We start from the raw sequence: 23,946 nt of genomic DNA, 5'->3' as shown, positions 1-23,946 counted from the left end.
CATAGAGTGACAGTGTTTAGACTTACAGCTCTGGAGAAGTGGAGATGGGAGGAGCCATGGAGCTCGTGGTGCAGCTGCCCAATCAACCGGCAAGCTCCAGGGCTATGAGAGAACTGCCTTCAAGAAAACAGACAGTGTCTGAAGGATGACACCCAAGGCTGACCTGTGGCCTATGCGTGCACCATGTTGTGTGTGTGCTCACACACACACATATACACAGATACTTACTGCAGAAAGATAGGAAGGAAGGTGCAGTAATGAGAGATAATAACTGTGCTCTGCCAAGGGTGGAGAAAGAATCCATAGGTGCTCATCGGTGACCTCAGTGGATAACAATGGTGAATATTAATGATGTGAAACTTCTTTAACAGGAGGAAGTGGCCTCCCAAGTAAGTCAGAGCGGCCACCCACTAGGATATGCTGGGCACTAATATTAACGGAGTTTGTAGCTCAGTGGTCTCCAGGCTCCCCTTATGGCACAGATGGCTAATCAGTAAAATGTTGTTCCTTTAAGGTGCAAGACCTAGAGGTCCAGAGATACCCAGACATGAGGCTTCCAAGAGTAAAACTAATTCCACCCCTGCTACCACTAACAGAACCATGTTGCGGCCCACATTCCGAACAGCAAACTATAAACAAATTCTGAACACAGCATCTCCTTGAGATCTTTGGGTTATGAGTCTTCCCTGTGGCACCATAGAGCGGGCAAAGCTATCCTAGATGCAGCCATGTGCTAGGTGGAGGAGCCTGCCTCTATCAGCATGTCTTCCGGGCTGTTAACCGAGACACTGATGATCTTGTTCACGCCATCCTTAGGTTGGATTGTTGCTTCTGAGACAGATGACCTCCACAGAACTGTGGCCACTCTAGACTTAACTTCAGTTAGTGGGCTCCTGGTAAGAAGAGAAAAGGGGTTCACAGCTAACAGATGTTTTAAGGGCAGTTAAATACAGAACAGAGAGACAGTTCAGTTCCCAGCACCTGTATGGAAGGATCACAACCACCTGTAATGCTATTGGCCTCAGTGGGCAATAGAAGTCATAAGCACACACACTCACATGCACATGTACACACACATGCACAAACATACACACAAGCATGTGCAGACACACATACACATTCACATGCATGCAGGCACAAACATGCACAAGCACGCACATACACATGCACACATGAGTGAAATCCTTTAAGAGAGAGAGAGATTTGAATTAGGACATGAATTTTGGGGTTTTTTTCCATTTTTTTTATTGAAAAAAGGAGAAAAAAAACAAGTTTCCACCTCCTCCCAGCCTCCCATTTCCCTCCCCCTCCTCCCCCCCTTCTCCCCCTCCTCCCACCCTTCTCCCCTTCCCCCCACTCCTCTCCCTCTCCCTCTCCAGTCCAAAGAGCAGTCAGGGTTCCCTGCCCTGTGGTAAGTCCTAGGTCCTCCCCTCTCCGTCCATTTCTAGGAAGGTGAACATCCAAACTGGCTAGGCTCCCACAAAGCCCGCACATTATGTAGGTTCAAAACCCCGTGCCATTGTCCTTGGCTTCTCATCAGCCCTCATTGTTCGTCATGCTCAGAGAGTCCAGTTTTATCCCATGCTTTTTCAGTCCCAGTCCAGCTGGCCTTGGTGAGCTCCCAATAGATCAGCTCCACTGTCTCAGTGGGTGGGTGCACCCCTCGTGGTCCCGACTTCTTTGCTCATGTTCTCCCTCCTTCTGCTCCTCATTGGGACCTTGGGAGCTCAGTCCAGTGCTCCAGAGTGGGTCTCTGTCTCTATCTCCATCCATCACCAGATGAAGGTTCTATGATGATATGCAGAACACATTGAACCTGATAGAAGAGAAAGTGGGAAGTACCCTACAGCAGATGGGCACAGGAGATCGCTTCCTATGTGTAACCCCAACAGCACAGACATTAAGGGCAACATTGAATAAATGGGACCTACTAAAACTGAGAAGCTTCTGTAAAGCAAAGGACACTGTCACCAAGACAAAAAGGCAACCTACTGACTGGGAGAAGATCTTCACCAACCCCGCAACAGACAAAGGTCTGATCTCCAAAATATATAGAGAACTCAGGAAACTAGACTTTAAAATACTAATTAACCCAATTAAAAAATGGGGCACTGAACTGAACAGAGAATTCTCAGCAGAGGAAGTTCAAATGGCCAAGAGACACTTAAGGTCATGCTCAACCTCCTTAGCGATCAGGGAAATGCAAATCAAAACAACTTTGAGATATCATCTTACACCTGTCAGAATGGCTAAGATAAAAAACTCCAATGATAGCCTTTGCTGGAGAGGTTGTGGAGGAAGGGGTACCCTCATCCATTGCTGGTGGGAATGCAATCTTGTGCAACCACTTTGGAAATCGGTGTTTCGGTTTCTCAAGAAATTCGGGATCAACCTACCCCTGGACCCAGCAATACCACTCCTGGGAATATACTCAAGAGAGGCCCGATCATATGACAAGAGCATTTGTTCAACTATGTTCATAGCAGTATTATTTGTAATAGCCAGAACCTGGAAACAACCTAGATGCCCTTCAATGGAAGAATGGATGAAGAAAGTGTGGAATATCTACACATTAGAGTACTACGCTGCGGTAAAAAACAATGACTTCTTGAATTTTGCGTGCAAATGGATGGAAATAGAAAATACTATCCTGAGTGAGGTAACCCAGACCCAAAAAGATGAATATGGGATGTACTCACTCATAATTGGTTTCTAGCCATAAACAAGGGTCACGGAGTCTACAATTGGTGATCCCAAAGAAGCTAAGTAAGAAGGTGAACCAAAGGAAAAACATATAGTTGTCCTCTTGGCTATGGGAAGTAGACAAAATGGCCGGAGAGACAATTGAGATCTTGGGGGTGGGGTGGAATGGGGGTAAGGGGAGATGGGGAGAGAAAAGGGAGAAGGGGAGAATGGGGGGAACTTGGGGAAAAAGGAGGATTGAGATAAAGGAAGGGTGGATAGGGGAGCACGGAAGCACAATTCTTAGTTAAGGGAGCCAGCTTAGAGTTGGCAAGAGACTTGAACCTAGAGTGGCTCCCAGATGCCCAAGCCAAGGTCCCCAGTTAGTTCCTTGGGCAGCTGAGGATAGGGAACCTGAAATGACCCTATCCTATAGCAATACTGACGAATTTTGGGTTTTGAGTGTTGTTCTGTTCCTGCGTGTTGGTTGCCTGTACTTACCTGGCCTGTTCTTGGGAAAGCCATACTGGAATCGTATGTGGTACGGAGCAGTTCAATGATGGAGCAGCAGAAATCATATAAAGGTGGGGAAAGGTGGACTCTGGGAGGTGAGCGATGGCTGTGGATGGCGTGTGCATGACTTTCCTCATTGGCGTGACCAAAAATGACTTCAGAGAGGGTTTCTCTGGCAGTGACTGTGGGGGCAGGAGTGGCGGGGGCCATTGACTGTCTCCTCACATGTGGGAGTCAGAGCCGACAGAGAACAGTGCTGGTGCCCACCTGGTTCCCTCCCTTTCTCTTACCTTTGTGATGTGGGAGTGTCATATATCCTTTGTTTTCATTGGTTAATTAATAAAGAAACTGCTTGGCCTGATAGGTTAGAACATAGGTGGGTGGAGTAGACAGAACAGAATGCTGGGAGGAAGAGGAAGTGAGCTCAGACACCATGCCGCTGCTCCCCAAAGCAGACGCAATGAAGCTCCGACCCAGGATGGACATAGGCTAGAATCTCCCTGGTAAGCGCACCTCGTGGTGCTACACACATTAATAGAAATGGGCCAAGCAGTGTTTATATGAATACAGTTTGTGTGTTGTTATTTTGGGGCATAAGCTAGCCCGGCAGCCGGGAGCTGGGTGGCAGGAATGCAGCCTGCAGCTCCCTTCAACACCTTTGCTTTCTTTTTTCCCTGTCTGGGACCCCACCAGTAGGATGGTGATGCCCATGTGTAGGATAAGTCTTGTTCCCCAACTTGTCCTCTCAGGAATTGCCCACATTGTCAGCCAAAGTATATACCTCACTAATGGCTGGGCTTTTACAAATTCCCTCAGTTTGGTCATGAAAATTTTCATCACAGGTAGAATGTTTACTGATATTTTCTTGTTGCCCAAGATTTCTGTCCTGCCTGGTTCCCGCAGTCACCAGGCCCCAAAGAAAATCACAGAGGTCTACATTAGTTATAAACTGATTGGCCCATTAGCTCAGGTTTTCCGTCAACTCCCACCATTTTCTATGTGCTTGGATTCTTTTAAGAATTTTTAATTCTTTTATATGTGTGTATGTGTGTGTCTGTTAAGTGTAGCAGCTATTTTTTATTTGTGTACATTTGTGTGTCTGCCATGTATTTGTATGTATGTAGTACCTATGGAGGTCAGGAAAGGGTCTGATACCCTGGAACTGAAGTCACGGGCATCTGTGAGCCTCCAGATAGGATTGCTGAGAAACAAATTCAGGCCCTCTGCAAAAGCAACAAGTGCACTTAGCACTGAACCCCCTCTCCTAAAACTAGCTTGCAATGAAAGAAGGAAGCAGAAGGAAGCAGCTGAGGCATTCTTGGCAGAACTGCTGAAGTTTGCTGAGCACAGAATCGCTGAATGAAGGCGGAGGCCACTCCCACGCAGATGTGCCTGCAGCATCCCATCAATAGTCCTCTAGCATAGCATAGCGTAGCACAGCATGGCACAACACAGCAGTGCTCAGCCGTGGGTCACCAACCTTTGGGGCCCTGTATCAGATCTCCTGCATAGCAGATATTTACATTGCGATGCATAACAGTAGCCAAATTGCAGTTATGAAATAGCAATGAAATAATTTTATGGTTGGGGTCTCCAAAGCATGAGGAACTGTATAAAGGGCTGCAGCATTAGGAAGGTTGAGAACCACAGCCAGAAGCCCTTGCCAGTGTTGCCGTTAAAGTCTGTGTGTGGTGATATTTTGTTCATGATCTAACAAGTAAAGCTTGCCTGAAAATCAGAGTGTGTAGCTAGGCACTAGTTAGTCATAGAGGCCAGGCAGTGGTGGCACACACCTTTAATCCAAGCACGGAGACAGTTAGACAGATCTCTGTAGAGTTCAAGGCCACTCTGGGCTACATTAGATTGATCCAGTCTCAAAGAGAAACACAGCCAGGAGTCACAGGCCTTTAATCCCAGCACGAGGAAGGTGGAGACAGAAAGGCATGTGGCTGGCAGGAGAGAGGTTAATAAAGTGGGAAGAAATAGGGGCTCCAGGCCTGAGGATTCGGTCTGAGGATTCGTAGAGACAGGATACCCCATTCGCTCTGAGGATTCAGTAGAGGTAAGAACGAGTGGCTGGCTGCTCTGCTCTTATCTTTCAGCTTTTGCCCCCTAACATCTGATTCCAAGGTTTTATTATTAAGATCAATCAGAAATTGCGGTACATCTGTGGGCGGCTTTCTCAGTGTCCTTGTGCAACTAGGTTTAACAGTGAGAACCAGCCCTGAGCATGGTGAAACAGAGCAAATACGAGCCTATTGTGGTTTGAACTGAACTGAAACCCCACAGGCTCCTGTATGTGAACACTTGGGTCCCAACTGGAGACTGTCCTGGAAGCTTAGGTAGGTGGAGCCTCCCTGGAGGAATTGGGATCCTTGTGGTGGACCAAGACAGCCTCTCTTCCTGTCTGCTCCCTGCTCTCTCTGCCTGCTGACAAATGTGACCGCAACCATCTCATGCTGCTTCCACAGCTAGTCCCTTCTTCCCTCAAGTTGCTTCTTGTCAGGTATTGGGTGCATTAGGAAGACAATAACTTTTACAGTTTGTTGTTGACTGAGGTTTTTGTCCCACCTGGTCTTGTAGCCATTCCGTACCAAAGAAATACACCAAGGTCTACATTAATTATAAACTGGTTGGCCTAGTAGCTCAGGCTTCTTATTAATTAATTCTTACATCTTACATAACCCTTTATTCTCGTCTGTGTTAGCCATGTGGCTTGGTACCTTTCTCGGCGAGGCAGTCACATCTTGCGTCCTGTGTCTGGGTGGCAACTTCAGACTGAAACTTCCCTCTTCCCAGAATTCTCTTTGCCCCACATTTATTTCCTGCCTGGTCACTCTGCCTATACTTCCTGCCTGGCTACTGGCCAATCAGTGTTTATTTAAAATACAAGTGACGGGGTACAGACCTTAGCCCCACACAGTTTGTTACTGAGCAGGCTTTGTGCTGCATACTGATTAAGGCACCTGACCCATCAGCCATGATGCATGTTGTGTTCTGCAGTGAGAATTCATTTTAATTGTGCACAGTACAGCTGCTGCCATTGTCAGCATCAATGTTATTGTGGTAATAACAGTTCATCTTCCTCTCCGAAGGTTGCAGAGCCAACTACTAGAAAATAAATGAAGCCACAGCCTAATGCAGCAATAAGGTGTTTAAAGTCTCATCAGTGTAAGGTCTATATCCCAAGATCATGCCTTGGGGACTTTACATCAGCTGGACTCTAGGCCATTACTCGTTACAGGTCATTAGATCTGGCATCTGTCTTGGGATCGAAAAATTTTCCACAAGGAACCACACGTTTGATATGAATTTCCTTTATGTGTTCAGGCTAACATCTGTTCATTAGTGCTTGCTTGTTTTATGGGGTCTAAATTTATTGTGTTAAGAATTTGGAATGTCTGAATTCACATTTCTATGGCTGGCAATGTATCAGGCGTGTGTTTTGGGGGAGATAGCTTAATGAGTGAAATGCCTGCCGTATAAACACGAGGACCTGGATTCGGATCCCCAGCACCCATGTGAAGCCAAGCATGGTGCCACACAACTATAACCCTAGTTCCCAGGTGGGTGGAAACGGACACAACTTGACAAAAATGTATGAATCTTTATACAGGAAGTTTTAAACAACAGAAAAGCCAGCATTTCCTGCAGAACAGAAAGGCTGGTTCCTGTCAGTGGGAATAGGGAATGACTTGAGAGGACACTGCAGGGTGTCCAGGTATCTGTTCATGTTCCCTTATCAAACTAAGAACACTTAAAGAAGAGCATGTCACCCAGTGTCTGAGAATAATAACATTTCTACCGATTTCCAGAATGTGGACTGTGATTTTATAACTTTTTTAAAATAATGAAGCAGAGGTGTGAGGGCAGCATGGTGTGCCTCTCCTCACATGTCTTTAATAGTCACAGTCCTGATAGAATAACCAGGGCCATCACGACTACATCTTTTACCTCCAAACATTTCAACACATGCTATAGTCTGCTCTTAGTGAGGAGCAGACGTAACCCCACTTACGGAGAATTATGTCTTCAATGATCCATTTCCTTACACAATTCAAGCATTTCAGTTAAATTAAGAAGGGGCTAAACATCTCAGCGTCAATTACCCAAAAACTGCTGTCACCCTCCAAGATGGAAATGGAAGGATGGAACCTCGTCTAAGTGTCTGTAGAGCTGTGTCCCTGTGTTTCCTGAAGTACAGACTTCCAGCATCCAAAGCCCTCGTCCTCAGGCCAGACTGCAAGGACATACAAGAAATCCATAAAAGGTCTACTTCATGCCCACAGAGTGTTCGGGAAAATGGGCAGTGATGTCTTCCTTCCTTCCTTCCTTCCTTCCTTCCTTCCTTCCTTCTAGATCTATGCTACTGCCTGTGGCAAGTCCCTTAGGACCCTGGTTATAGCCCAACCCTGGGAATTTTCAGGAAGGTTACACCAGCCTGTGCCAAATAGAATCCTGATTCAGTGGCTGCAGGAAACTGTCCATGGCTGAGAAAGTCACTGCCGGTGATGCATCTGCCACCTGACACACTCACAGCCAAGACCTGAGGGTGTTCTTCGTGATCAAACACTGGAAAAACCTAGTAATTGTGGATTGTTGGGTATGCCCAGGGAGCATTTCCTGTTGTGCTAAGATGTTCTGTCTATCTGGTTGGTGTAACCCAGGCAGGCCTGGAATTACTGTGTAGCCAGTACAACCTGAAACTCTGGTCTCTGTTCCCATGCTGAGATTGGAGCACACATCACCACAGCAATCTACCTAGGACATTGGCTTTCTTATTTGTTACTTTTCTGGTTAAAAGTGATCTCATTTCTGACATGAAAGTAGTCTGTACTTAGTGTTATTCAGTTCTCCACTCTTTGGTTTGATACACTGGTTCATACGTAACCATTGTGTTTATGCAATATGACCTTCAGTTCCATCAAGTAGAGTCATCTCTCCTAGGCTCACGGTCCCTCCACAGACTTAACCAACTTCAAATTGACAATCACAGAATAAAATATTCAGAAATAAAATACTGACCATATACATGATAGTTGGCAGAGGTTTCTGTCCCACCTGGTTCTGCAATAAACACACAGAAACTATATTATTTACAATACTATGGCCAATAGCTTACACATATTACTATCTCTTATTTCCTAAATTAACCCACCCCCATTAATCTGTGCATCACCACAAGGTTGTGACCTACTGGCAAAAATTCAGCGGGCTCCAGTGGAGGTGTCGGTCCCCAGTAGCAGCTACATGACTTCTCCTTGACTTTGCCTGCTCTCTCTATATATATCTCTTCCAGCCTGACTATATTATGTTAAGCCATTGGCCAAAAGCAGCTTCTTTTATAACCAGAAAATGCAACATGTATACAGAAAGACTTCCCACACCATTTCCCCTTTTCTTTTTAAATAGAGAGGAAGGTTTTAACTTGAACATAGTAGAATTAATATAACAAAACAGGTACCAAACAAGAATTACAATTACAGTATTTATTTTGACTTAATCTTTTATCATAACTAAGAAAAACTATAACTATCTATTCTTCAACTCCATCAAAGACTCCAGAAGGATATAATATTACCTAAGTAAACAGGAAGTGCATTGTAAGCAGCTTCCAAAACTCTAGAATTGACAGAGACATCTTGCTGCCTGGACAGTCAGCCAAAGTTCTTCTGTACCATTGTAGTCACCCATCTGCAGCCTACTGGCCCATAATACCCAGCAGTGATGTGGGAGTCTCCTCTGTGTGCTGCGATTACCATTAATGAATAAAGAAACTGCCTTGGCCTGCTTATAGGGCAGAACTTGGGTAGGTGTGGAAGACAGAACTGAATCCTGGGAGGAAGAAGGCAGAGTCAGAGAGACTCCATGGAGCTGCCAGAGTCAGACATGCTGAATCATTACTGGTAAGCCACTGCCACATGGTGAGATACAGATTAGTAGAAATGGGTAAAATTAATATAAGAGTTAGCCAATAAGAAGCTAGAGCTAATGGGCCAAACATTGTTTTAATTAATGTGGTTTCTGCGTGGTTATTTTGGTTCAGGGTGGCTGGGACAATCAAGTGGCCTCCTTTCTTGCAACAGTATGGCACACACGTAGACAACTGCATCCACATAAAGTCTGAGAGATCTTGGGAAGTAATTCCAGACAGAAAAGAATACAGTTAAGCATGGCTTATTGATAATAGCATTTTCTCAGGTGGGCTCTGTTTGCTAGAGACAAATGTGTCTCATTTAAGAGAGGCTTCCTGACTAAGCTTTAGCTGCAATAACCTTGCAGCCCTTTTAAGAGACTCTGCCACAAAACACTTAAATGGTGTTTATGAATAGCCTACAACATGCTTCTTGGTGGTGGCACAGACCTTGAGACTCCATAGAGTTGTGGCAGTAAACATGGCTCCAGCCGTTACCTCTGCCACAAGGCTGGAGTTTCAGAAAGCTAAGGAATGGGCTGGATCCAACCATCAAAGCCACAGCTTTTATCCTAGCCATATCACTTAGCAAATTAAAGGCTCATGTGCTCAGAAAAAAGATATATATATATATATATAGATATATAGATATAGATATATAGAGATATATAGATATATATATAGAGAGAGTTAAGATAGATTATTTTAAGCGAAGTGAAGAAAACCTCTAAACGGTTTAGAATGTGTTTAAAAATATATGTAGGCTTGGGAGGAGGCAGACATACCTCTCTGAGTTCAATGTGTGGTGGCGCACACCTTTAATCCCAGCATTTATTTGGGAGGCAGAGGCAGACATCTCTGTGAGTTCAAGGCCTGGTCTACAGAAGGAGTTCGAGGACAAAGATACACAAAAAAGCCTAAAAATAAAAATAAAAGAAATAGAGGTTAAAATAAAGCCACTTAAAGATGAAAAATACACAGAGTCTGGATACTGTATATTATTATGTTGTCTTTAAATTTCTTGACAGCTGAGGAAGGAGCAATAGCTGCTAAAAGACATTTTAATATAAATACTTCTGTATTAATAAAACATAAATATTTTTAAAATACCTTGACTTCAGAATTTAAGTCAAAAGGTACGTTACTTTAGAGAAGAGGTCTTGCTTTTGTTTCCACAGGAAATGAGAGGCTGTGGATTTATTCCAGGTTAAGAAAATCAGGTTTGATCAAGGAAGACCCCTTGAGAAATCTCTGATAGAAGTAGATGACCCCGATGTCTGAGTTCTACATCCAGAACTGACTCAAGACATCTGACTGCAATGATCAAGCCTCAGAGGATATTCCACTCATAACTTGATCATAATTTTAAATTTTCTTTAAGTCCCATAAGATTATCAGCACCCCAATTCAGTAGGAAGTACCTGGAAAACTACACCCACATTCCCAAAAAATGGACTATGGATATTTTCCTTTGTTTAGAATGTTGGTTACAAGTTGTTACAGTTAATGGTCAGGAAAAAAGCTAAACAAGGGAGATTAAATTCAAAGTTCTTGTTCTTTAAATAAAAAGGGAAGAGGGGAATTGCTGTGGGACAATGGCTTTACCCTGTAAACATTTGTTGCTTGTACTTGTTTAATAAAATGCTGATTGGCCAGTAGCTGGGCAGGAAGTATAGGTGGGGCGACCACTCAGGAAGTAGAGGTGAGGCAATGAGAACAGGAGAATTCTGGGAAGAGGATAGCTAAGTAGTCGTGATCCCAGTCATAGAGGAAGCAAGATAGCAAGATGTGACTGCCTTGCCGAAAAAGATACCAAGCCACATGGCTAACACAGACAAGAATTATGGGCTAATATATGTTATAAGAGTTAATAAGAAGCCTGAAATACTAGGCCAATCAGTTTATAATTAATTTAGACCTCTGTGTGATTTTTTGGGGGGACTTAACGACTGTGGAAACCAGACAGGACAGAAACCTCAGTCAACAAATGGTGCTGATGTGGACAACTGCATCCACATAAAGCCTGAGAGAGCTTGGGAAGTAATTCTAGACAGAAAAGAATAGAGGATAGGACAGCTTATTGACAGCAGCATTTTCTCAGGTGGGCTCTGCTTGCTATAGGCAAGTGCTCTCATTTAAGAGAGGCTTCCTGACTCAATTTTAGCTGCAAAATCTTACAGCTCTTTTAAGAGGTCCTGCCACGAAACACTTAAATGGTGTTGATGAAAAGCTGACTGCATGCTTTTTGGTGGTGGCAGGGACCTTGAAACACCATAGAGTTGTGGCAATAAACATGGCTCTGGCTGGTACCTCTTCCACGAGGCTGGAATCTCAAAAAGTAAAGAATGGGTTGGATCCAGCTGTCAAAGCCGTAACTTTAATCCTAAACATTTTGCTTAGTAAATTAAAGACTCATATGGTCAGAAAAAGAGAGAGAGAGACAGTAAAAATAGATTCAAAGACAAAGAAAACTTTTAAATGGTTTAGAATGTGTTTAAAAATATATGTAGGCTTGGGAGGAAAAAAAAGCATAAAAGTCCATAAAAGAAAAAAGAGAATAGTTGGGTGTGGTGGCACACACCTTTAATCCCAACATTTGGAAGGCAGATGCAGACAGATCTCTTTGAGTTCAAGGTGTGGTGACATACACCTTTAATCCCAGAACTTGGGAGGCAGAGGCTGGCAGACCTCTGTGAGTTCAAGGACAGCCTGGTCTACAGAAGGAGTTTCAGGACAAAGATACACAGAGAACCCCTGTCTCAAAAAGTCAAAAATTAAAAAAAAAATAAAAAATAGAGTTTAAAATAAAGCCATATAAAAATGGAAAACACACAGAGAATCTGGATACTGTATGTTATTATGCTCTCTTTGAATTGTCTGAATGCTGAGGAAAGAGCAACAGCTGCTAAAAGTTATTTGTTCACAAATGCTGCTAAATTAATCCAAGATAGGTATTTTGAAAATACGTTGCCTTCAAAATTTAAGTCAAAAGGTATGATACTTTGGAGAAGAGGTTTTGCTTTTGTTTCCACAGGAAATGAGAGGCTGTGGATTCATTCCATGTTACAAAAAATCAGGTTTGATCAAGGAAGACCCCCTGAAAAACCTCTGATATGAGTGGATGGCCCAGATGTCAGAGTTCTACATCTAGACCAGATTCAAGATTGCTGCCTGAGATGATCAAGCCTCACAGGACTTAATCATAATTCTAAATTTTCTTTAGGTCCCCATAAGATTATCAGCACCCTCACTCAGCAGGAAGTAGCCTGGGATACTACCCACATTCCCCAAATTGGACTATGGATATTTTCCTTTATTTAAAATGTTGGTTACAAGTTGCTATAAATAAAAGTCAGGCAAAAAGCTAAACAAAAGATAATAGGTTCAGAATTCTTGTTTTAAAAAGGGGGGAGTGCTTTGGGACAATGGTGTTTTATCCTGTCACTTGTATTATTTTTAATAAAATGCTAATTAGTCAGTAGCCATACTGGAAGTATAGGTGGGGAAACCAGGCAGGAGGTAGAGGGGGGGCAATGACAACAGGAGAATTCTGGGAAAAGGAAAGTTCAGTCTGTAGTTGTGACCTAGTTGTAGAGGAAGCAAGATAGCAAGATGTGACTGCCTTGCCAAAGAAGGTACCAAACCATGTGGCTAACACAGACAAGAATTATGGATTAATATAAGTTATAAGAATTAATAAGAAGCCTGAAATACTAGGCCAATCAGTTTATAATTAATGTAGACCTCTGTGTGATTTCTTTGGGACTTAAAGACTGCGGGAACTGGGCAGGACAGAAACCTCAGTAAACAAAAACCTTCCTTTTTATTTAAACAGAAAAGGAGAGGTGATGTGGGATTCCCCTCTATATGCTGTGAATATCATTGGTTAATAAAGAAACTACTTTGAAACTGAATGGTGGTGGTGCATGCCTTTAATCCCAGCACTTGGGAGGCAGAGGCAGGCAGATCTCTGTGAGTATGAGGCTAGCCTGCTCTACAAGAGCTAGTGCCAGAACAGGCTCCAAAGCTACAGAAAAATCCTGTCTTGGAAAACCAAAAAAGAAAAAAGAAAAGTAACTGCTTTGAGACTATAGCAGAGCAGGGCAGAACAGAGTTAGGCAGGGAAAACTAAATTGAATGCTGGGAGAAAGAAGGCAGAGTAGAGAGAAGCCATGTAGTCCCACTGGAGACAGACACCAGAACTTTACCATGAAGCCACAGCCTCATGGCTATACACAGATTAATGGAGATGAGCTAATTTAAGATATGAGTTAGCCAGAAATACACTTAAGCTATTGGCAAAACAGTATTACAAATAATATTGTTTCTGTGTGATTGTTTTGGGAGTCTGTATGGCCGTAAAATGAACAATTGGCTTCCTACAACATATGACTGTCTATACTCTTTTTCCTCTCTCAAGGCTGCATATATTTATCCAACACTGTGCCCCATTTAGAGGTTTTTTTAATCCGAATCTGTCTTTATTGTGTATCTGTAATTATTTTCTGACCAGGAGCAGGTCTTTGTTTGTTTGTTTTTTAATGCTAAATGGGCAAAGCTAGGATCAACTCTGCCATATTGCCTGCTGGATGCACCAAGTCCAACATGGAGGAGGCATCTTCATTGCCTCTGAGTCATGTACATTGCCTGAGCTCCAGGGTCACAGAGGGTCTTTGTCACCATTAAGCAATTTGTAACATGCTACTATAGACCCCATTTAAGCACTTGGCCTCCTGAAAGGGCCAGAGTTGTTTGTGCAACTAGCACAAACCAGGAAGGGCATCCTTTTGAAACTGTGCAGGGTTTTTTGTTTATTTGTTTTTGTTGCTGCTGCTGAATAAAGAAGACCTCTCAGCAAATAGAGCAAGAAGCTGCATTAAATTCTCTCTCTCTCTCTCTCTCTCTCTCTCTCTCTCTCTCTCTCTCTCTCTGTGTGTGTGTGTGTGTGTGTAGAATTTCTTTTCAAGCTCTGATGTGTGTGTGTGTGTAGAATTTCTTTTCAAGCTCTGATGTGGGAGGGTCTTCTGTTTTGAGTTGATTTCATTGGTTAATAAAGAAACTGCCTTGACCTTTGATAGGACAGAAAATTAGGTAGGCGGAATAAACAGAACAGAATGCTGGGAAGAAGGGAAGTTAGGCAGACGCCATGCCTCTCCTCTCCAGGGCAGATGCAATGAAGCTCCAGCCCAAGATGGACACAGGCTAGAATCTTCCCGTAAGCTACCACCATGTGGTACTACACAGATTACTAAATATGGGTTAAGCAAGATATGAGAGTTAGCCAAGAAGAGGCTAGATATAATGGGCCAGGCAGTGTTTAAAAGAATACAATCTCTGTGTAATTATTTCGGGGCATAAGCTAGCCAGGGGGCCGGGAGCCAGGCTGCAGGAACGCAGCCTGCAGCTCCTTCTACAAAGCTCTCTCAGGGTTTTTATGTGGATGTAGTCAGCCCAAGTAGGCACATCAGTAAATGGACACTGTTAATTTCCAGCTGCCCAGATCACAATGTAATCACTCAAAAACTATATTATTTGCAATACTGTTTGGCCAATAGCTTAAGCATATTGCTAGCTAGCTCTTATATCCTAAACTAACCCATCTCCATTAATCTGTGCCTCACTGTGAGGTCATGGCATACTGGCAAATTTTTGGCAGATTCCAGAGGAGATGTCTGTCCCCAGAGGTGGCTACATGGCTTTTCCTTGACTCTGCCTTCTCTCTCTCTGTGTGTGTGTGTGTGTGTGTGTGTGTGTGTGTGTGTGTGTGTATCTTCCAGCCTGGCTTATTCTGTTAATCCATTGACCAAAAACAGCTTCTTTATTAACCAATAAAACAACACATATAGAGAAGGATCTCCCACACCACACAGGGCAATCACACTGTATATAGTGTTTTACAAGTACTGCAGATGTGGTTCAAAGAAAAGTGTGGGTTATATGCAAAGTCTGATGTTTTATTCAAGAGCATTGAGCATCAGTGAGGCTGACAGTGACGAGACACATGTCACCTCACTTTGACTGAGGTGGCAGATAGATGACACAGTGTCATTTCCCTACCCCCTCCCCTGGTCACAGGGTCATTGTGGCCTGTGTGAGTGTTGATACCACTAGGGAAATACCGTGAACAGCGTGTTACTCTATAATTATCTGCTTAAAAAATATTTCTCAAGAGGCTAGTCAGGGAAGGTATGAGTTCAAAGCCGGCCTGGGCTATGCAGCTAGTTGGAGGCAACTTGTTCCAATCTCCAAAAACTTAGAAAATTAGATAGAGGACTGGGGATACTGCTCGGTTCAGAGCACTTAAGCACATTCAGTCTGTCTTCAGTACTGAAAATAAATTGCTTGCACACACACGCACACTTTCTAGAGTTATATTCTTCTCTTGGTTTTTATTATATTTTGAACATAAATTTTAAATTGCTCACTGATAACTTGGACTTCACAATAATTGGAAACCACTTTTCTCAAGTTGCTAAGCTACTTGCTTCAAGTTTCCACTAAACACAGCCTTCAAAACACAGATTTATCCACATTAAATAAAACCCTGTTAGCTCACACTAGAACTGGCTTTTCTGTGAAAAGTCGACACTTGGAACATAAACCTAAACTCCTGCCCTTTTTATTTCTAGGGACCAAGAAAAAGAAATCAAAGTCAGAAAAAAGTAGAAAAAAGCTCAATCTGTGAAAGTAAGTAACTCTTGTAAACTTGCTTTTTCTGTAGAAAAACAGTACCACAAGTAACTATAATACATTTTTGAGGGTTTCGTTTTATGGCCAAAGCTGACCTCAAAATTGTGTTAATCCTCCTGCCTCAGTCTCCTGATGTAATAAGGTCTTTATAATACCTCAGAAAATGGATTGTTCTTTTTTTTACTATCTTTGTGTTTTAAAAACCAGGACCTGGTGGCATAGCTGTGACTGGCCTGGACTTTGCTGTGTAGAATATGCTGGCCTCCAACTCATAAAGATCCACCTGCCTCTGCTCCCTGAGTGGTGAGATTAAAGTTGTGTACCCCAAGCCTGGCAACATATCTGTCATCTCTAATTTTCTGTTGCTTTCAAACCCATCAGGTTTTGTTTTCTTGTTAAATGATGAACTTTTAAGAATGAGATATAATTTTCCCCAGATCTTCTTTTTATCCTTTTTGATAGGTAAGTAATATGCCACTGAAATCTAGAGTCTACATGTGAACTCTACATGTGAATCAACGTGATTCATTCTGTGTGAGCCATGTGTATTAGTGGTATACCAGAAACTTCTCTGGCTTAAGAGCCTGCAGGGCTCCATGCTGGGACATTGTTAATGATACGGAAGAGTGGGCGTGCCATCATCTGTGACCCAGTTCCTAATGTCTCGGCATCACTTAAGAGGTCACTTTTGGTGTTGCTTCATCTTTGTTTGATCAGATCAACACCCAAGTTTTTGAGTCCAGGGAAGACATCAAGGAGGTGTCAAGGAGGAGTGGCCCCCATAGGTTCTGATGTTTGGATCTTGGTCTATAGTTAGTGGAGTTTTAGGGAAGGATTAGGAGCTGTGACCCTGTGGTGTGTCACTAGCTTTGAGGTTCCTAACACCCACACCAGACCTGGGTAGCTCTTGTGCCTCACGGTCCTGTCTCAGGATGTGGGTTCTCAACTACTGCTCCCATGCCATGCCTGCCTGCTGCCATGCTCCCTACCACGGTGGTCATGGATGCTAATCCTCTGGAACTGTGAGCCCAAAATAAACACCTCTTTTATAAGTTGTCTTGGTCATAGTTTCTTATCATAGCTGCAGAAACAGACCTAAGAGTTCTGTGCTAGACAGGAGCTCAGTGAGGTGGGTGGGTGATCTGCCTGGTTTTAAAAGGGGGTGCTGTGAATCATCTTAGGGCACCTGGATGGCCTGGCTTGACAAAGGTGTTTAGGGTTGATCGTCTTCCTCAGGTGCTGTTGCTCAACTGTGATGGCTGCAGACTTGTTCCTGAGTTGGTAGCTTTAGTTTGGTTTGGTTTGGTTTGATTTGGTTTGGTTTGGTTACAGTCTGCTCTGCTCTGAAAAGTTCAAGGCCTCTTACCTTCCTCTGTCTTCTCGGAATCTCTGCCTGCCTGCTGGTGTCTCTGAGACACGGCTTCTCTGGTTCTTGTTGCCATCTCTGAGCAGTCCTGGGTGAGCTGGGCCGTGTGCTTGTGCCTGAGGTCAGGGAGGCAAGTGTACAGTTAAAGAAACCTTAGCTCTCAGAGCGTCAGTAACTAAGTCATTAAGGTATTAAGTGACACATTAGGGCTGAGTCTCAGCCTATGGCCAGTGTCCCCACCTGGGCTCTAAGGTTATCTCTGTCTCACTGCCCTACCCTACGGCCTGTCCAGGATAAAAACACCACTGGAAGAGACATGTTAAAGTTTTATTTCATCTTTAATTATAAACAGGGATAGGATAGACGGGTAGCTAATGTGTGTGTACAAGCAGGTATGTCCCCGGAAGCCAGAAGAGAGGTCGGGTCCTCTGGACCTCGAGTTCTAGACATGAGCAGACTGACCTGGGGGCTGGGAAGCAAACTTAGAACTGAACTCAGGTCCTCTTCAAAAGCAGTATGCACTTAACCCCATGAGCCATATCTCCAACCCTAGAGAAACATCCTCATCCCCAAAGGAGTTGGCCACTCTGAGAGTCTTAGTGTTGCAGAAACCACAAAGATCCAGGCCTCACTTCCCATGTGACTAATTCAATAGGTTGCTGACTATTGAGACAAATGCAAGCAAATCCAACCTCTGCCCCAGGGTCTTGGCAAATAGCATGTCTGCATGACAGTGTGCAGTCTTGCTCATGAACCTGTCTTTACTCAGCCCTTGGCTCAACCGTGTGAGACTGTGACTGATCTGGTGGGGATCCAGATACTCTGAAGAGACAATTGTCTCTCCAACTGACTATCAGACTGTTGAAACAATGGACCTCTGAGAATTGAGGGTTTCCCAGGAATCTCTCACAGAAGAAGGGAAAGGCATCAGCCAGGGGGATCTTATCTCTGGGAGAGAGATTTCTCACAGCTCTGACAACTCGTGAGACCCATTTACAGTGAGACTGAAGCCCAGACAAGGCTGGGTCTGTGGTGGGCAGGACCACATCTTGAGGAGGACTGCTTAGATCTCCATATCCCTGGCCCTCTGTTTAAACTTTGATCCCACTTCACAACCCTGAGGACTCTGGGAAATGTCACCATATCTCTTTGTCCCTCTTCCCAGTGTGGCCACATTGAATTAATCTCCTTCCTCTACTCCCCGCTACTAATTTGGCTCTCTTTTTATTGGCTAATGAGTATGGGTTGCCAGACCTGACTTGGGGCACAGGTCATGAACCCCCAAGTTGATAAGAGGCCTGAAGGCTATATAGGTGAGCATGTCACAGAATGCTGCAGAAACAGAACTTCCCACACACGAGAGTGCACAGGGACGGCGGGGGGCTTTCCCCATTGGACTAGCCGCCTGCCATGAACTTGAAGACCTGGGACAGCACACCGAACAGAGCCCAGCAGACAGTGTCTAGTCACACATCACCCACCCTGCCTCAGGCATTGTCACTGCTCTAGATCTATAGATCGGACAAATACCACTAAGGCAGTGTTAACTCACAACCGGCAACAGCCCCAGGCTCCACAGGCACTCTAGTGCCTGGATTAGGTACTCCTAATGACATACTAGTGAAAAGTCCTGGGAACCAAGCTGTGGGCATCAATCCTTGTTCATCCAACAGCCCACACAGGAGGTAGGGTGTCCTTACAGCCTGCAGACACCCTCCTTCAGACCCTGACAACTGCAGCAGCTTTTCCTGGGCTCAGTTTTTCTAAGAGGGATGTCAGGATACAACAGCTCAGAAAGAAAACGTCCACTGTTCCTTACTATGGCAGCTTGTTAATGGCCTTGGAAATGTGGTTGCCCTTCCTGGCAGCAGTGTTCCTGTCTGTTTTCTGTGATGCAACCTCCTTATCTCTGCAATAATCTTATCATTTCCTTTCAGCCCCCGGTGATGCATCAGTTTCCAAAGTTCTGTCGCCATCTCACCACCATCTGCTGGCCACAGTGGTTACCGCTGGCTGCCTGTGCCGTGCCGATCCTGTCTGCCCCGCTTCCTCCTATTGCATCACGGTGCACTGTGTGGGAAGCATGGAGGGGCCAGCAGGCTGCGCTCTCGTCATGCTGGTTAAAGACATTACATGGTTTAAAGGCAGCAGATTGCCAGGGAGTATCTACAAGTTTTTACCCACAGGCGAGACCAGAGCTCAGGCAGTCCCAGGCTGAGGCCTCCTGCCTAGACTTTATAGAGGCCTCAGCCTGTTCAGGAGGAAAACAAAGCTGTGTCCTGTTTGTTCCATTTTAAATGTGTTACCTGGTTGCTGTAGGTCTGGGGTACACTTAGACATTCCAAGGAAAAGCTAGCTTGGTGCCAATATAAAGGGAATGAGAGGTGGAAACGTCTGGTAAACCTGTAACCTACCCTAGACTTCTGGTCTTTCTGTTCAAAGCTCAGGATAAGCCATTCTTGTAACACAGCTAGAGTCTTAGCAGTAGGGAAGTTCTGCCGAGCAATAAAGCTGTCGCCTAAGCGTGCATGTTACAGAGTTGAATTAGTGAGGGGAAACATGGATAACAGAACCTTGGCGAAGGCAGAAACAGCACAAAATGATTTCTCCTCCGTGATTTCTCTACACGAGTGTGACAGAAACAATTCCTCCATGATCTCCCTACACATGAGTGTGACAGAAACAATTCCTCCATGATTTCCCTACATGTGAGTGTGACAGAAACAATTCCTCCATGATTTCCCTACATGTGAGTGTGACAGAAACAATTCCTCCATGATCTCCCTACACGAGTGTGACAGAAATGATTCCTCCATGATTTCTCTACACATGAGTGTGACAGAAACAATTCCTCCATGATTTCTCTACACGAGTGTGACAGAAACAATTCCTCCATGATCTCCCTACACATGAGTGTGACAGAAATGATTCCTCCATGATTTCTCTACACGAGTGTGACAGAAACGATTCCTCCATGATTTCCCTACATGTGAGTGTGACAGAAACAATTCCTCCATGATTTCTCTACACGAGTGTGACAGAAACAATTCCTCCATGATTTCCCTACACATGAGTGTGACAGAAACAATTCCTCCATGATTTCCCTACACATGAGTGTGACATGATTTCTCCTCCATGATCACCCTACACTTTGCCTCTGGTCTCTCTGACCAAATGTCTAACAGATAGAACTTGAAGGAAGAGGAATGTGGTGCAGCCATGGTCCCCATGCTCTTGAACAAACCCTAGTGCATGTCACAGAGACATCACCCCACTTAGAAGACAGGGAGTAGCAGGAAGAAATGGGAAATGGCCAGGATGACACAACCCCAAGAACCCAACTCCCACATTGCCCTGCCTCCCAACGGGACTTTATGAATCCATCAAGAAATTGATTCATCCATCAGGCCAGGCCAACTGTCTTTGGAAGCATCTTCACAGATACATGCAGTTCTTGTGCTTCCCTAACCCCTGTTTTAGTACAGTTGAGTAGACAATCACAACTTGCAGATGGATGTCTTTTCCACCAGCAGCCTCAAATAACCCCATGGAGACTTCTTATTAATTTTGAAAGCTTGGCCTTCAGTATATGCTTCTCTCAACTAACTCTTATAGTGTAAATTCTCACGTTTATTATATTAACCTACATTCCATCACGTGGCATCACCTCTCTTTCGTCTTCCCCCTCCTGTTTCCTCTCCTTCTGGCTGATGATCTGCCCCTTTTTCCCAGAGTCCTCTCTGTCCCCAGAAGTCTCACCTAGCCTCTTCCTAGCTATTGGCCATTCGGCTTTTGTTACGCCAGGCACAGTGGTGCATTTTCACAGTGTGGGATGTCCCACAACTGAACAGCACAGTGAGTGAGCCAAGATCTGCTAATTCCCGTCTGTACTAGCAGTGACACTAGGAAGTCCCTGACTGGATCAACTACATTTCTGTGACAACTGAAGCACATTTCCAGCCTTCATTTTTAGGTACCTTTGCCATTCAAGACAGTATCCATCAACAGATAAATGGATTTGTAAAATATGTGCTTCTATACAATTTCATCTTACTGAGCTGTAAAAAGATGAGATTCAGACACATGAGCATGAACTGGCGTGAGCTAGACACAAAAGGGCAAGTAGTTTGGGGGCAGTGCTTTATCTGATGGAGAAATGACAAGAGCTAGAGAGCACAGCTGTAGGAGGAGAGAGCTTGTTCTTCCGGGCCGCCCAGAACCAAAATAATCACCCAGAAACTGTATTAATTAAATCACTGCTTGGCCTATTAGCTCCAACTTCTTATTGGCTAGCTTTTACATCTGAATTTACATCTCCATTAATCTGTGCATACCACGAGGCCATGGCCTACCAGCACAGTTTTAGCACATCTGTCTCTGTGGCAGCTCCATGGCTTCTCTCTGACTCCACCTCCTTTCTCCCAGCATTCCATTTAGTTTTCCCTACCTAGCTCTGTTCCCCTATAGGTTGCTATAGGCAGGCCCAAAGCAGTTCCTTTATTAACCAATGATATTCACAGCATACAGAGGGAAATCCCACATCACACAGCCCAACTTTCCAGGAGTTTGTGGTGGAGAAAGAGGATGGGGAAGCTACTTTATGGGTACACAGAGTCTGTGGGGGTACTGAGAAGGTTCTAGAAATGGAGAGGGGATAGCAGCTGTCCAGAGTTGTGGATAGACTTAAGGCTGATGTACTGAATATTTTAAAATGATCAGAATGTTTGGTACCCACATCTGGTATCTCTAGCATCTCCAAGATGAGAAGAAGCCACAGCACAGTCTAAAGTATCTGAGAAGAGAGCCCTCACTTGACAAAGTGATTCCTCATGTGCAGTGCTGGTTCTAAAGGTTCTCAGAGGCACCAGCCATGTGTGGTGTGGAGTAAGGACAGCCTGGCTGAGACACATAGATCATGCTTTCTCTGAATTCCCCAAACTCAGGCCAACTTGAACATTTTCAGAAACTCGTCCTACTTTATGCCAAGGTGGCCAGAAGGCATCACCTCTGAAATCCAAACTGGCTAAGTTGTGTGGGCTGTTGTGTTCCGTGGTTGCTATGGCAACAGTCACCACAGTGCTTTGGAGACACTAGAAGGAGCCCTTAGAGTGCACAGTGAGTGTTGACTTGGCTTCCAATCTCTTCAGCTCTCTGCGTGATGACTCATTTGCTCACACTAGAAATAAGCACACAGCCAGAAAGGTTTGGCTGATAAACAGTCTCCTAATGGCCTTCCGTGTACCCTTTCCCTCCAAACTTGTGGTAAAAACACAGAAAACAAGGGTCCACATAAGTCTTGGGTATCTCCAGTTTCCTCTCCTGCCAGCAGAGGCTTCCTAGATCCAAAACATCGCAACTCGGTCTTCCTCGTGTTTGTGGACTGTGTTGTGGAGTCATTTCTTCTGTGTCTCTGGCTCCTTGGTGCTTTATCAAGAAGCTGTCTCCTTTCAATACTTCTGCACATCATCTCCTTCAGTGGTCAAAATACGCCCTGTGTGTCTGCTACTCACTCCTGTGAGTGTGTTCTGAGGAGTACAGCCCTTCTCTAGTGGTCAAAATACAGTCTTTGTGTGTGCTGCTCACTCCTGTGAATGTGTTCTGAAGAGTACAACCCTTTGTCCTTGCCAAAGCCAAGTACACCCTTGACTCTGGGGTCCTCACTAGGTTCCTTTCCAGTTCCACCAGTCAGCAGGAGCTTCCAGGGCATTGCCTCACTGTCTTCCGACACTGGGAGTGTCCCCTAGGTTGGGGGCTCTGGATGAGGTTAGCACATGTCCACAACCACACAGGAACATTTAGGGGTCATCACCTTGGACCCCCTGTTTTCCTAAGCTTCCCTGAATGAACGTTCAAGGATTGGCCTGAGTTCAGTTTCAACAGGTTTGGAGAGCTGCAGACTTCATCTCCAGGATCAGAAATGGGTCCCTTCTGTGCTGTCCAGCAGGGCCACAAACGTGAGGGCTGTCCTTAGCCTCCATTAGCCTCTTGTCTGTGTAAATGAAGTACTAACTCTCAGAATGCCCCTGGGAGTGCAGTTTCCAAGGGTTAAAGTTACCTTTGAAGCCAGCCTGGATGTCTAAGTCCCCATAGTTCACCCCCAGCACTGCGTAAATGAATATGGTGGCAAACGCCTGTGATCTCAGCCTTTAAGAGATGGGCCCGAGGCTCAGGAGCCGCAAGGTCATCCTTGGTGACATAGTTCAAGCCAGCCCGGGCTACTAAAGCCCCTGTCTCAAACAAAAAGGATAGAAGTTTAAAGGGGGGGAGTAAAAAATTTATCACTTGCCCTCTCCCATAATGGGAACCCTATGGAACCCCAATATCCAGGGCTTTTGTAAGAAGTTGAGTTTTCCTCCTTTTAAAAAGGATGAATAAGAGAAAAAGCACAATTCCTGCAGAGAGTAAATTACACAACACTCTTATCTAAAGCTTTCACATGTTGGACGACGTGGTAACGGAACAGAGAGCACAAAGGATGTTTTTTCTGAACCAGTTTTTTACTTAAACAGACATGGATTTTACTTAAACAAAAATAAATTCTGGTTTCTTTGGGGTTTTATTCGTAATCTTTACATGATCTCTCAGTGTGAAAAAGTCTGAACGGTTGACTCAAACCAACAAACTTATAAGCACATTAAAGATTTGGAAGAAACATGTTGAATTCAGTGCATCCACCCCTGATATCCCGATTTCGTCTCCTTTTGCTTTTAGTGACATTGTGTTTTTTTTTTTGTAATTTTATACCAAGTGTGTACAGACTTCATAAACAGCTCACACACCA

At 44.3% G+C, this 23,946-nt stretch overlaps 1 protein-coding gene across 2 annotated transcripts in view; it reads left to right on the top strand.

Moving 5' to 3' along the window:
* The window catches only part of Lmntd1 (lamin tail domain containing 1), a 66,373-nt gene extending 46,721 nt beyond the window's left edge, over positions 1-19,652 (top strand). Inside the window, exons 8-9 of one of the 2 annotated variants that reach the window (XM_041643755.1) lie at positions 15,739-15,796; positions 19,103-19,221. In XM_041643755.1, coding sequence (XP_041499689.1) covers positions 15,739-15,794 — 56 coding nt within the window. In that variant the 3' untranslated portion in view covers positions 15,795-15,796; positions 19,103-19,221. Of the gene's footprint in view, positions 1-15,738; positions 15,797-19,102 lie in introns of both variants that reach the window. The other variant, XM_041643748.1, reaches the window with a different exon arrangement.
* The last annotated feature ends 4,294 nt before the right edge of the window (positions 19,653-23,946 follow it).

The sequence above is a fragment of the Microtus oregoni genome, unplaced genomic scaffold (genome assembly GCF_018167655.1).
Source record: "Microtus oregoni isolate MIOR12 unplaced genomic scaffold, Mior012 000002F_ref0000024, whole genome shotgun sequence".
NCBI lineage: Eukaryota > Metazoa > Chordata > Mammalia > Rodentia > Cricetidae > Microtus > Microtus oregoni.
This window is presented reverse-complemented; position numbering and strand designations above follow the sequence as displayed.